Source organism: Verticillium dahliae, genomic scaffold, assembly GCF_000150675.1.
Source record: "Verticillium dahliae VdLs.17 supercont1.14 genomic scaffold, whole genome shotgun sequence".
Lineage (NCBI taxonomy): Eukaryota > Fungi > Ascomycota > Sordariomycetes > Glomerellales > Plectosphaerellaceae > Verticillium > Verticillium dahliae.
In genome coordinates this window covers 467,524-481,107 of record NW_009276945.1, presented here as the reverse complement: position 1 = coordinate 481,107, position 13,584 = coordinate 467,524, and the positions used below count along the sequence as shown (strand labels likewise).

The window sequence follows — 13,584 nt, the reverse complement described above, 5'->3', positions numbered from 1 at the left end:
AAGGGCGAGGTGCTCGCTAGCTCCTGACTACAAAGCAAGGTGGGGTGAAGCTTCCCGGACAACGGACAACGTCGCTTCTTTCAAACACATTTGACCGGACAGTCTGTGCGCGGGCCCATGTGCTTTGCTGGGAATGAATCGAACACCAGGCACTTCCCATCATCCTTCCACACTTACCCCCCTCCCCCCCATTCTCAACATCGACAGATCGACCGCTTCGTGCCTTGCGTCTCGGACAATCTAGCTCGAAACTTCTTAGGGCCTGCAACGCTGGTGCTGGTGCTGGTGCTGCTGTTGATGCTCCCCCCAGGTACCGTACCTACCTTGCTCTTTCTCTGTCTGTCTCCCACCCTCTTGACTACCTATCTATCTGCCTTGCCTTACCACCTGGCCGCTCGCCGCTCGCCCCCCCCCCCCCCCCCGGGCTGGCCGCATCTTAATCATCCTCACTCACCGCACTCGACCTTGTCGTTACGGCGACCTGGCCGGACCTGACCTGGGGGTTTCGGGGGTTCTCCCTCATCTGACTGCCTGTACAACATTTTACTTCCACCTGTGCTTACCTAGTTCAGGCCGATGATCCCTCTTCGACACGCGACGCACCCCCCCCCCAAAAAACCATAACGTCGTCACCTCGCCCGAGCGAACCTTACCTCGCTCGCATCTCGCATCCCGTCGTGTCCATCGCGACCCGCCGTGCGCCTCGCGCGACCCTTGAGCCCCTCTCGCTCTCAACCTCAACCTCATCCTTGTAGCCAGTCAGACTTGTCAGGTACGTCGTTTGGTCTATCGGACGCCTCCCCGTCCTTCTAGCTGTCGTTCCTTGGAGCTTCCTCGTCTCGCCTGGGTCCCTGATCCTGAACCTTCTCCTCCACCTGGGCGAACCCACCATCATCTTCTTTGTCAATCTACCTGCGGCTCCCGGCCGGGCCCTGCTTGTCTCTCCCCGTCCCCCGAGCCCTGTCTTGTGTCCTTGCGTCCTTGCGTCCTGGCGTACCGGCGTCCTGGCCCATCCTCTTCCTCTCCTATGCTGTCCTTGCCTGCCCTGCCTGCCCTGTCCTGTCAAATCCCCAGTCCCAAGTCCCAAGGCCCCGTCTCCATGCCCCTTGCCCAGAGCGCACACGCACACACACTTCTCAGGCCACGAGGAAAAGGCCCAAGCTGTGGGAAGAAGGGGTAGCTTGCTCAACCCCTGGGCCCCAGCGCCGTGACAAGGACAAGCACAGGCACAAGCACAGGTACAGGACAGGCACAGGCACAGGCGTAGGCACCAAAAGATACACCTCGCTTCCAGCTGCCTCACCACTCTCTCCACTCTCTCTCCCCACGAAGCGAACTTGACCCGACCTTGGGTCGTTTCCATATCTCTATCCTCCTCTCGTCCCGCTTCGTGTCTCCTCTTCTCGTCCTCCCCGCGTTATCGTTGTCCTCGTCTCACCTCTTCTCTCTGCCCTATCCTCCCCCTTCCCCCCCTCATGACCTACCTCCTCCCCGGCGGCCGATCTTGACCTCCTCGGCCACTGCCGAATGGCCTCGACTTCCAAATCCACCTCCTCCTCCTCATCCCGCCCACTTCCGCCCCCGCTCCCGACCTCAACTCCTTCTGTACACATCTGACAGCCACCCAATTGTGACTGAGAGGGCTCTTGTTCTTTTCTTGGCCTCGCCACTGTTACACCGCGCCGTCTCTTGCTCTCGATCCTTCCGACTCTTCTTCCTGGCCACTCTTTTGTCCAGTGCTTGCTGTCCCCATGGGGCTGCTACCACAACCACAAAATGTCTAGCCCCGGACTGACCCCGAACCAGTTCTCCCCTGCACAGACCGACCAATCGAAAGCCCTCGACTCGGACACCGATCAAGAACGAGATCGCCCTCCCGCCCCGGTCAAGTCTCCTTCAGAGTTACTCTCTGGTGTCTACCGCGGCTTCAAGAAATTTGCTCCCAGTCGAGACGACAGCCTGCGCCGGCAACCCTCCTTGCTCGGCCTGCGAAGCACCACGCCTACTAGCTCCGCGTCCTCCCCCTCGCCCACCACGGACGCACGATCTCCGCCCCCGCCGCCCATTGCGCAGCATGCGAGGAGTCTGAGCCTACAAAGCAGTCTTGCCAAGCCTCTCCCAGAACCGCCCCCAGAGCAGTCCGGAGCGGACAGTTTTCCAGCCCCAGCAGCTGCCCCCAGCATCGCGAACAACCTTGACGCCATACCGGAGGACCAGCCCGTCATGGCGGACAGCCGGACAAGCACAATGGACTCGAATGTGTCTGTCGACCAGGCCCAGGCCTACGTTGGTGCGCAAGGCGGTTACAACACAGACATGTCCGCCAGTCAGACAAGCTTGGCGAGTTCCTCGCGGCAGGACGCACGAGAGGAAAGGAGAGACAATCTGACACCAAAAAGCGCCGGTCCTGCATCCGCCGGTCTTTCGCCTTCAGTCACCCAGACCAGGGGTCCCGCCGTTGCCACCTCTGCCTCTTCCTCGTCTGCCCACCTGTCGGGCTTGATGTGCAACGTTCACAGGACAACGGGAAAGGAACCTCATCCATTGGTTGGCGCGACGACTACCATACTCGGCGACAAGCTCTACGTGTTTGGTGGAAGAATCTTGTCTAGGAGCCGGCCTGCGCCCTTGACGGCCGACCTGTACGAACTGGATCTCATTCGAAGACACTGGACGAGGCTCGAGACCACAGGCGACATCCCGCCGCCACGGTACTTTCACTCCATGTGCCCACTCGGCGATACGAAAATGGTGTGCTACGGAGGCATGTCACCGACAACGAATCAGGCTGGCGCGGCGCAAGATCAGCAGCCCGAGGTGACTGTCATGTCGGATATTTATATCTACGATGTACCCAGCCGCAAGTGGACGTACATCCCTACGCAGGATCCTCCCCAAGGTCGCTATGCGCACTGCGCCTGCATCCTGCCGTCGTCGGCGTCCTTTTCGTCTCACAAGGCCCCGCTGTCCGCACTTCAACACAACCCTCCCTCGGCGAATCCTAATGAGGGCAGGATAGGGATCAACATCGATGGGTCCGGCGGCGCCGAGATGATTATTGTCGGCGGACAAGACGGTGCCAACCACTACATTGAGCAGATCAGCGTTTTCAACCTGCGAAGCTTAAAATGGACCTCGACCCAGTCTCTTGGCAAGAGCTGCGGCGCCTACAGGAGCGTTGTCGCGCCTCTTCCGCCGTCGGTCACGTCCAAGATAGGCAAAGCGGGTGTAAACGGCTCGCAACGCGAGGGCGGCATCAGCCAAGAAGCTCGGGAGCCTGGCTCATCAATGCTCATCTACTCCAACTACAACTTCTTGGACGTCAAGCTAGAGCTCCAGATTCGATCATCCGACGGCTCCCTTTCCGAAAAGCCAATGTCTGGCGCGTATTCGCCGCCAGGCTTGCGCTTCCCCAATGGCGGCGTTATTGACACGCACTTTGTGGTCAGCGGCACGTACCTGACCTCCTCAAAGCAAGAATATGCGCTGTGGGCCCTCGACTTGCGAACGTTGACGTGGTCTCGAATTGACGCAGGGGGCAGTGTGTTCAGTCAAGGTAGTTGGAACCGCGGTGTGCTATGGAATCGCCGGAACACCTTTGTTATATTGGGCAACCGAAAGCGAAGCCTTGTCGACGACTACAATCATCGCCGTATCAACTTTTCCAACGTTTGCATGGTAGAGCTCGAAGCTTTCGGTTTCTACGACAACCCGAGGAAGACGGCGCCGTTGTCCGGATTCGTGTCGTCCAGCAGTCCCTTTACCGGTCCTGACCTCAGCTTGGCCAGAAAGGCTGGCTGCACCGCGGGTGGGCGATTCCATTCCAGAGCGTCCGAAGAGCTGGGTGAAAAGGCTTTGGCGCTACGAGAGCTTTCGGACATGGATATTCTTTGCTTACACGGCGAGAGGATACCTGTGAATTCGCGGATTGTGGCCAGGCGATGGGGGCCCTACTTCGTTCAGTTGCTACGTGAAGGTGCCGCGACACAGGACGGCAGCGATGCCATGACCCTCCGAGGTGGCCTTTCTAACACTGTGAGGAACTCTGGCGTGACCATTACGCCGTCGAGGGACCGGGTAGAAAGCATCACATCCATGGGTAGCACCATTGCCTCATCATTCGGCTCCTCTGGCAAGCAGCCAAGCACAGCGCCGTCGAGCATCGCCGGAAGCGCCTTTTTACCACAAACCGGCCTCGACACCAACAATCCCAACGCAGCCCCCACGCCCATCAGTCTGCCACCGAGGTCACGCCCAAGGTGCCTCTACCTTCCCCACACCTACCTAACCGTCCAGGCACTGCTCCACTTTTTGTACACCTCGTCGTTGCCTGCCCCGTCCTCGCCGCTGTGCACGCCCCCGATACTGTGCTCGCTGCTGCAGATTGCTCGGCCCTACCGCATAGACGGGCTGCTGGAAGCCGTGGTTGAACGTCTCCACGTGCTTCTAGATTCCCGGAACGCCGCGGCCGTCTTCAATGCCACGGCCATGGCGGCCGGTGGCGGCCGCGGCATCGATGGGTCGCTGAACCCCAACTTCTTCGTGCCGCCCGTTGACCCCATTGCCTCGCTCGAGTCGGCACCCGCGTCGGAGGCCTCTCGCGACAGCGACGGCAACAGCGAGGCGCGTGCCCTTCGCCTCAACACGACGGTACAGCAACAGTCCAGCCGACCCGGCAGCGGCGAGCTCAGCGCGACAACGAGCCAGAGCGGCTCGGAATGGAGCTCGGAGATTGGCGAGTCAGAAGGCGGGGGCGTCAGGGAGATCTGGAGCGGCGAGCTCAGCTCGGTCATTGGGCTGCAGAAGCGCGGTCTCCGGGGGCTGATGGAGGGGAGGCGGATGCGTGAGAGGACCGGCACCGGCACGGGCAGCGTCAGCCAGTACGGGCCGCAGTCGCGGGTGGGGCTAGGCATTGCCAGCTCGTAGGATGAGTCGGTTGCTAGTCCGAGCGTGATAATGAGTAATGAATGTCATGAATGTTGCATTGCCATTGCGTGTCATACATGAGGCTGCGTAGGTCCCGCAACGTCGTACCGTGTTCCCCACGATGCATGTGGTGGTTTGTGCGATTGCTAGTGTACATGTCACGACCCAGTGTCGTCTCGTCCGCTGGCCTCCATCTTTTACAGTTTCTCAGCGACATGAGCAGCCATATTCGTAGCGAGCCAACGGAGAGACCGATGCAACTCCGTGCTTCCCGGCCGGCCGGCCCCACAACGCAGGTCTCGCCCACACTCACGAAAAGGGGCACCGGCCCCTTTTCCTCGCCCGAAGCGCCTCGACGCCATCTGCCATTTCCTCGACGCCCTGCCCAACCTCGCGGGCGGGTCCGACCTCCTCGAATAGATAGCCCTGCGGCAGCATGTCGACGTCGCCGGGCGGGAAGCCACCGACGGCGCGTGTCAGCCAGCTCATGGGGCCGAAGCGTGCCCAGAGGGTGGCGGGGATGTAGTAGGGGTGGACGAGGTAGGTGTAGTGATTCACGCGGCCCGTGGCCGGGTCCTCTTTCGAGAAGTACCGTTTCGGGAACAGGCGGGGGAGGCAGAGGTGGCGGACGGCGAGACGGCGGACGGCAAGTGCCAGGTAGGCGAAGAGGGCTGCTGAGATGGGGGGCTCGGGATACCTATTTTGTCGGCTCATGTCAGAAAAGGGGGAAAAAAGAAAGACAGGGGAGGAGCCCATCTGGTTGCAGGTGAAGGTACTTACATGAAGGCGTCGCGGACGCGGTCGCCCATGAGAACAGTGAGTACGTGAACGGCGAACGGCTTCATAAATCCAGGTACGTGCCAGATCATGAGACGAGCAAGCTCACGGCTCGGCTTGATGTTGGAACGAGAGGGTTTCATGGCCTGGAGCTCGTACGTTTTGGCCCAGGCGGTTATATCCTCGGCAAAGTCAATGCCGTCGCGCCAGGCGCCGGCGCGATCGAGATACCCGTCGTAGCGGATGTCCATGGCGTCGCCAATGGCTTTCCAAAATGTGCCTATTGCGCAGACCTCGGCGTCGGTGAGGGCCCTCCATTCGTAGAGCCGCATGAAGCGAATGGGCTCTGTGACACAGGTGGAAAGAGTGTAGAGAAAGTCCTCGTTAGAAATCTTCGAGGCGGCCTTGTAGGGGGCATGGAGATAGTTCATGCGGGCAATGGCTTTGAGGGCGCGTGCCGAGGTCGGGGGATTGATGGAAAACCTGACGCGTTAGGATGATGGATGAGTTGGATGGAGGGAGGTTGGCTTACTCGCCAAAGATGACGACTGTGTCTTCGTATCTGATATATGTCAGTTGGTTATAGAACTCTGGATCAGGGTGCAAAGCCAGTGGCAGGGATGAAGTGCAAAATGCCATATTCTACCGCCTCTTTGAATGGCGAAGGAGTCTCAATCCATCGCGGTCTTGTCGAGCACGTCATCCGCTTGCATCTTGTCTAGGGGAGCCAGTACCTTTTGAAGGAGTTTTTGGGATCAGCCAATTCCTTGGTGGAGTTGATGAGCTTGGACATGGTCTCGAAAGCATATGTCTGGCAAAATGTCAGTTCTGACACGAGGAAGGAGATTCACGGAGCACCAAGTGTCACCTTGAAGATGGCGAACTGCAGTGCCAACTCGTAGAACATGGGAAAGTCGCGCTCCATGATATGCTTGAGAATGATCTGGGCATCATCGTTGCTCATGCCTGCCAGGGAGGCGCGATCAGTGTAGCCAAGGCGCTTCTGGAGGGCGTTGATGTGGTAGAAGCGGAGTGATTGACAGAGAAGAAGGTAGCCTAGGACGATAGCAAGCAGTAGGGGTACTGACGGCCACGACATGGAGATGTGCGATGTTGGAATCATGTCGCCGACAGTCTCCTGCGTGGAGGACACGGCGGGACCACTGACGACCGGATTGCTGGCGTTCATGGTCATGGTGACAAGTGGTCGAGCCCAAGTTGTGGTGGATGAGCGGGGGGCGTCTTTGGAGGAGAAGTGCTATAGCTGTGGAAAGAGGTCAGAGCGAGGAAATGGCCACCTTGGGGACGGTCATTAAATGCAGTGTCGTCAGACGGGAGCGGAGAAGGGCGTAGATGGGTAAGATTGACAGGCAGGAGTGACTGGTCGGTGTGGTAAGCAGTGGATGCAGGGCTGAATCTCAGCTGGCGGTCTCTTCTGATCACGGCAGGTCATACACGTGTTGCCCGATGGTTGTGGAGAGGCATCTCGCTGTGTGACACGGGTCTTGGCCACGACTGTGCAGCAAGCTCGAGAGAATGGTAGTGACTAAGACAAGACAAGTTCAGTCGTTGCATGGTGCGGAGTCAAACTAAGAGCTGTGGTGTAGAAGGGCTAGCTCACCATCCAAGTTGGGCGAGTTGCAGGTACATGTTCATGGCCCACTGGGAGAGACGGTATGTGCCTTGGTGCATACAACGTGAATTTTATGGTAGATTTCGGGTGAACATAAAGCAATTGTTGAAAGTTTATGTCCATTCTTCCAATGACAATATCCCAACACGACGGCACTCGATGATCAGGAGCCGAGATGTAATGTATGGCTGCGGCACATGCACAGGGTGGTTGCTTTCACCTCGGTGTAGCAGAAGCAAGCATTCTCGGTAAGCAAGGTAAGTATCGGTCAGTCTTCGCTTCAAAGGGGCAAGAAGTGGTGGCCACACACAGTCAGCCAATCCAACCAACCAATGAGCCCCCAACAAGGTATCCACTGCAGGCGCGCGTCTACTAAGTTAGCCCATCGTTGATGTAATTTCCTCGCAGCGACTTTTGAACTCGGACCTTGCCATTGACGTGGACATGGACCAACGCGGACGTCCTTGTGCTGCCGCCGCTGCCCATTGACGGAAGAGAGTCGGCGCCAGTCTGCGCTTGATACCAAATTGGGAGCCCGCCTTGAGTCGCCTGCCTACCTAGGTAGGTATCTGGGAATGAATGGGCTCATCGTGAGCTGGTTCATGCAGCTACGACTCGGTACCTTGCAGCTTCCCGCCTCCCGCCGCGCCCCTTCGCAGTGTCGTTCCTGGCTGCTTTACCCGTGGGATCCTGGCCTGGTCCTCCTGCCTTGAGACGAGTTGACAGCCTATTCTGCCGGGTTCTGATTCCGGTACCTTAGGCTTCCTGCAACCCCTCCTCTCTCCCCACCTTGGATGTTGTCTTCCTTCACAGCAGATGCTCTTCCAGATCCGTAACCATGGACGCATTCTCTCATCCGATGAGAACAGCCGGCCGCAATCCGTCGATTTGAGAACTGTCATCCATTTCTCGGGCCTGACCTACGGCCATCCCCTATCCGCGCTGGCCGGCCGAGCAGCCTGCTCCCACGCGTGACCCCTGCCGTTCTGCCATTCCGCCATTCTGCCCCATCTTCGTCGTCCTCTCTCCCCTTTCACCACTCCTGGCGGCTACCCATACCCAACAGGCCGGCTATTTTCGACCTCTTTCTCGGGGTTTGGCCCCATACTGCGACAGTCCGGCTGAGCTGTCCGAATGGGAGGCGAACCCATTTTCTGGCTGCCATCGTCGGCGGCCCATCGTGGGACCTCGTAGCCGCCGCCCTCGACCGGCCTGTTCTACGCGCCCAACCTCAGACAGCCGCCCATCCATCCACGGCCAGCCAATGTCCTTTGCCTCTTGTCTTGCCATCAATCTCTCTAGACACACAAGGCGAGTTTCATACTGCGTTCGCCAAGTTAATCGTTTCAGATCCACCTGCCGACCCCAGCTTCAAAGTAGCACTCGCGCTTCTTCGGCCGTCTTCGTTTCTCGCCTCAAGCGCCGTCGCATGCCTGACATTTGTCTTTAAATCCACCATCGTGTCCGCCCTAGAGGCCACTGACATCTCTTGCCTGGCATTCCCCTCCTCCAAGACGACAGACTTGACTGCTGCGACTGACCTCTCTGAGTCGCTTCCTTTTTTTTTCTTTTCCTTTTTTCCCTCTCTCTCTCGCCGATTTCCTTGTCTCCTTTCCTTCGTTTCCTTATCCGTCGACCAGTCTCATCTCGTTTCCAAATCCAGGTTTCTATCGTCCATCACTACATTCGCTCCGTAGCTCTACATCAGACTTTGGGCATTTTCCTTGTCACAGCCTGCATCTCTCTTACTCTCCTGCATCATTGGCCTATCTCAGCAACCAACGGACAACGTCTTCATCATCATCAAATAACCTCCGGGAGAGGTTTTCGTTTACCAACAAGAACACAGAAGCGACATTGGCTTCTTGAGACCACGCATGATCGGTCTTAATCGATAATCTACACGTCCTCCGTTACCATTCTGACCCTCATCTCTCATCACGCCTCGTCCACACAACATGCCGAAGCACACACGGTCATCCAGCTCAAGCCATCGCTACAACAACCCTATGCCAGTCTCTCTCGCTCCGGCAGCCAACCCCACCCCAAACATGTACAACCAGCAACGCCTTGCCATGCCGGATTACTTCCCCGTGGCCTCGTCCTCCTCGGCCGTCATGCAGGCCCAGTCTCAGCCCAACTATGACGCCTACGCCGCCGCCCCCAATGTGGGCATCCCCCCCATGCAGCACCGCGCCTCCTCAGGCGCCTGGACCCCACAAGACGACCAGACTCTGCTGGCAGCACGCGCGCAGGGCCTCAATTGGGCGCAGATTCAGATCACCTACTTTGGAAACAAGACGCCCAATGCCTGCCGCAAGCGCCACGAGCGCCTCATGGAGCGCAAGGGTGCCGACGACTGGGATAACCGCAAGCTTGAACGTCTCGCCAAGGAGTACATGACCATGCGCAAGGACATCTGGTCTGGCCTAGCCGCCCGCACCGGCGAGAAGTGGAATGTCGTCGAAGCCAAGGTGTGTTCTTCCTGCTCCCGCGCCGTCCCCTCAGTTTCCGTCGTTTTGATGCTGACCATTTGCAGTGCATGTCCAACGGCCTCAAGAACCTGCAGAGCGCTGCCCGCAGCGCCGCGCGCCGCGAACGTCTGGAATCCGGCCAGCCACTACCACCAGGGTATGACGATGATAGCGGAATCAGCGGCATCGGGTTGACACCTGTTGACGAGCTAGACCCGTCCTACAGTAGCCCCGAGACGGCCTCGTCGGGCGGCCATTCGGCCAGCGGCGGAAGCAACGGTTACGCCCCGCACCACCACCAGCACCACCACCAGCACTTTGCTATGCAGCCCATGCCTGGGTCCTACTACGGCCACCACCAGCAGCAGCAGAACCACCACGGGTACACAAGCTCGGTTTCGTCGAACGGGTCAGGTGCCGCGTACAGCGGCTCCGGCCACACGGGGCACTCGCAAAGCCCCAGCCCGTACATGCATCCGCACGGCCAGCGGCTGCCGAGCGTCGACATGGGCATCGATGCCATCATCAACCGACCTGGCGGTGTGCAGCAGTTGTGATGATGACGCGGTGATGTCTCTCTCCAATCCTTTGGGAAAAAAATTCCTCGTGTCTACTCGGAGGTGCCGTGCCAGTCGGCTCGGGCGTTGGCGGCGTTTTCTCCCCTGCTCTATTGCTTTCTGTCTGATTTGATCGCCATGTTTTTCTTCCTTCGCGTGTTACTCATTTTGTTTGCTTTCCGTCGCAGAGCACTTTACGGCCATTTGTGCGAAATGATCATAAGCAGGCAGTGTTGGGGTCCAGAAAAGGGGACTGGGGCCGCACTGAAACACACACACACACACACACACACATACACACTCCTTTATTTGCGGCCACAGGGTCGTACTGGCGGCGCGCAAAGCGCTTGCATGCTTAATGACAGTTTGTCGGGGGCGGGTTAGCCAGGGGGGGCAGTGATTTGTTTGTATATTAGCATTTATAGATCCCACCGCACCGATAGGGTGGTCGAGAGCTTGGCGGGCGTGAGAATATGACGTGGCTGAGTTTTTGTTCGATTGGACTTGTCATTGTTTTGGTTGTGTCTTTTGCATATATGTTTACATTATCTGGCACCAAGATGATGGAGGCTGTCTCACGTGGATAAACGCATGATGAACGGAAAGGGATTGTAGGGAATCTGGAGAGTACGGAACACATGGTGGTGATACATTCTACGGCGGCCACACACTAGTTGAACATGCGCACGCCACTGTCACGCCTTGCGAGGCGGCAGCAGCGGGGCTGGCGTCTCGTCGAGCTCATCCCACTCCTCATCGTCGTCGTCGTCGTGCGGCGCGCCAAAGAGCGAGGCCCAGACGCGGCTCCACATGCCCTTCTTCTGCAGGGTGGCGAGCCCGAGGACGACGGGCAGGTGCCAGACGCTGGCCCAGAAGAGGCCGCGGGCGGTGCCGGCGTGGCCGGCGGCGCGCCAGAAGCGGAAGGCCTGCCAGGTGAGCCAGGCGTTGGCGGGCAGGCTCGTGAGGGCAAAGGACCACTCGGTGACGCCGGCGGCGCAGAGGGCGAAGCAGAGGGGCGCAAAGGCGAGGCTGTAGCGCAGGGCGACGCGGGCGTTGCGGGCGGGGTTGGTCCAGGCGAGCATGCGCAGGCCGGCGGCGCGGTACTCGTCGCGGATTGGACCAGGAGAGGGCCATGAAAGTGGGGGAACTGCCAGGCGACGAAGGAGGCCGGCGAGCAGCCAGCCGCCGAGGGAGGCCGCCGCCCGATGCGAAAGAGGAGCTGGCGCCAGGAGCCGCCGTCGAGCGTGGCCGACTCGCCGGCGGCGGCGGCCCCAGCCCATGAGGGGCGGGATGCCGCCGACGACGGCGCCGATCCACGTGTTGAGGGCCGTGACGCGCTTCAGCGGCGTGTAGACGCCGGCGTAGAGGACAATGTTGGCGGCGCCGAGGAAGGCGACGGTGGGGTTGACGCCAAAGTAGAGGGCGCCGATGCCGCCGGCGGCGCCGACGAGGGCGAAGAGCAGGGCGACGCGCGGGGCGATGATGTTGCGGACGAGCGGCCGGTTGCGGGTGCGCGACATCTTGGCGTCGGTGGCCGGCTCGTAGAGCATGTTGAGCGCGTTGGCCGAGGCCGAGCAGAGCGTCGTGCCCGTCGTGAGGAAGAGGAGGGTCAGCGGCGAGAGCGACGGCAGCTCGGTGACGGCGGGCGACAGGAACGACGGCACCGGAAACAGGGCGTAGGGCACCATGGCCGTCAGGACGACGAGCACCGTCAGCCTCGGCTTCGACAGCGAGAGGCAGGCGGAGAGGATGCGGCGCAGCGAGCGGGCCGGCTGGCTGGCGGCCACTGTGGTGAGGGCCGAGGAGGCATCTTGGGCCGGGAGGACGGCGGAGGAGGAGGAGGAGGAGCCCGAGTCAGCTTCTGCTTCAGCAGCAGCGGCGGCTCGCCGAGCAGCCTGGCGACGTCGATGTGGTAGTTCGGCATTGACCGGGGGCTGTGTTGCGTCTAGGCGACTTGTCGAAGCCGAGCCTTTTGCTGTTGCTGCTGTTGTTGACGACGAGTCGTTCGTGACAGTGGCCGACGTTCGACTGCTCTGGCTCTGTGTGCGGGCCTTGACGGCCGAGGCGGCGGCGCGCTCGAGAGCATTGTTGGGGAGGAAGTAGCTGGCGCTGAGGCGACTAGAGGGAGTTGTCGAGACGGCGCGGCGTGCGAGGAGTGGCGCATGGGAGGGTGCGCGCAGCACGGGGCGAAGCTGAGCTGTGCATTGTCGACAGATGGTGGAGGGATCGAGGAGGTTGATGCGGAGGAGGGTTCGGTTTGGCGCAGGCGGCCCCATGGTAGGCTGGGCGGGGGGGGGGGGGCGACGATCAGGCCAGCATCACCTGTAGAAGAAGTGTTTCCGTATCAATGCGCCATTCGGGAAGCGATTGATGGGCGGAGGATGGCCAGGGGGGGTCGATGGGACGGTGTGATGGATGATGGTGGTTAGGTTGGTAGTTAGACAGTTCGACAGACCATGGACTTTTGCTGGTGTCCGAAGTAGACCGAGCCGTGGTCTGGCAGGCACGATCGATGGTGGTGGTGGAGCCAATGAGGGGGCCTCTACTCATCATCCACCGTCGACAGCTGGTGCCGATTCTCAGCTGGCAGGACCCCTCCCTCTCTTCTCTCTGTTGCTCTCCTTCTCCCCTTCTCTCCTTCTCAAAACACCATGGCCGACATGATGACCTACCACCCCAATACCACCGACACTTCTCTCACCATACCATGTGGTCACTGGATAGCTGGATAGCCAAGGATGTGCGGTGCTCAAGTCTACCCTCAGAGCTATAGTCCGTAGCCTGACAATAGGACAAGCGTCCCCATGAGCTACCCCGTTGCTTTGTCTGCTCTCCAACCTCGAGACAGCCATTGATATCCCTTTTCGCAGCATCCGCATTCCTGGAGTGTCTATCGAGGCCTACCGGACGCTTTCGGAGACTAACATACATAGTTGCTCTTTGTTACCATCGAGAAAGGAGCTTCAAAATCTCCGCCACACTGGCAACGCCCAGATCCTCCTTATACACTGCCCGCCTTTGTTGACAAAGGTGAACAAAGGCAGATTTCCATTCATCAGGATCCCCCCCCTTCAAACCCGAATACAATGCTTCGCCACACGACGAGTCCATGGGGCATCTCCATGGAAGAAGCTTCCACTCGTTCATCTTTGTTCGCCTTGTCATCCATAACATTGCGCACTTGCTTCACCCCACGATGCCAATCCCCGTCTCCTTG

The 13,584-nt window shown here is 59.4% G+C and overlaps 5 protein-coding genes across 5 annotated transcripts; 2 read left to right on the top strand and 3 right to left on the bottom strand.

The window, feature by feature from the left end:
* Nucleotides 1–446: 446 nt before the first annotated feature.
* Nucleotides 447–895, bottom strand: VDAG_06750 (uncharacterized protein; the record flags this gene model as incomplete). Its single annotated transcript, XM_009659454.1, has 2 exons — nt 447–531; nt 654–895. 2 exons carry the CDS (start codon nt 893–895, stop codon nt 447–449), a joined length of 327 nt encoding a protein of 108 aa, XP_009657749.1.
* Nucleotides 896–1,776: 881 nt separating this feature from the next.
* VDAG_06749 (ral2) lies at nt 1,777–4,926 on the top strand (the record flags this gene model as incomplete). The annotated part of the gene is made up of 1 exon (XM_009659453.1): nt 1,777–4,926. The coding sequence occupies one exon, from the start codon at nt 1,777–1,779 to the stop codon at nt 4,924–4,926; it is 3,150 nt and encodes a 1,049-aa protein (XP_009657748.1).
* A 309-nt stretch (nt 4,927–5,235) lies between these two features.
* On the bottom strand, nt 5,236–6,898 carry VDAG_06748 (uncharacterized protein; the record flags this gene model as incomplete). The annotated part of the gene is made up of 4 exons (XM_009659452.1): nt 5,236–5,623; nt 5,707–6,186; nt 6,438–6,514; nt 6,572–6,898. The coding sequence occupies 4 exons, from the start codon at nt 6,896–6,898 to the stop codon at nt 5,236–5,238; spliced, it is 1,272 nt and encodes a 423-aa protein (XP_009657747.1).
* A 2,489-nt stretch (nt 6,899–9,387) lies between these two features.
* Nucleotides 9,388–10,367, top strand: VDAG_06747 (uncharacterized protein; the record flags this gene model as incomplete). Its single annotated transcript, XM_009659451.1, has 2 exons — nt 9,388–9,810; nt 9,876–10,367. The coding sequence occupies 2 exons, from the start codon at nt 9,388–9,390 to the stop codon at nt 10,365–10,367; spliced, it is 915 nt and encodes a 304-aa protein (XP_009657746.1).
* Nucleotides 10,368–11,062: 695 nt separating this feature from the next.
* VDAG_06746 (protoheme IX farnesyltransferase) lies at nt 11,063–12,643 on the bottom strand (the record flags this gene model as incomplete). The annotated part of the gene is made up of 1 exon (XM_009659450.1): nt 11,063–12,643. One exon carries the CDS (start codon nt 12,641–12,643, stop codon nt 11,063–11,065), a length of 1,581 nt encoding a protein of 526 aa, XP_009657745.1.
* Between the last annotated feature and the right edge of the window lie 941 nt (nt 12,644–13,584).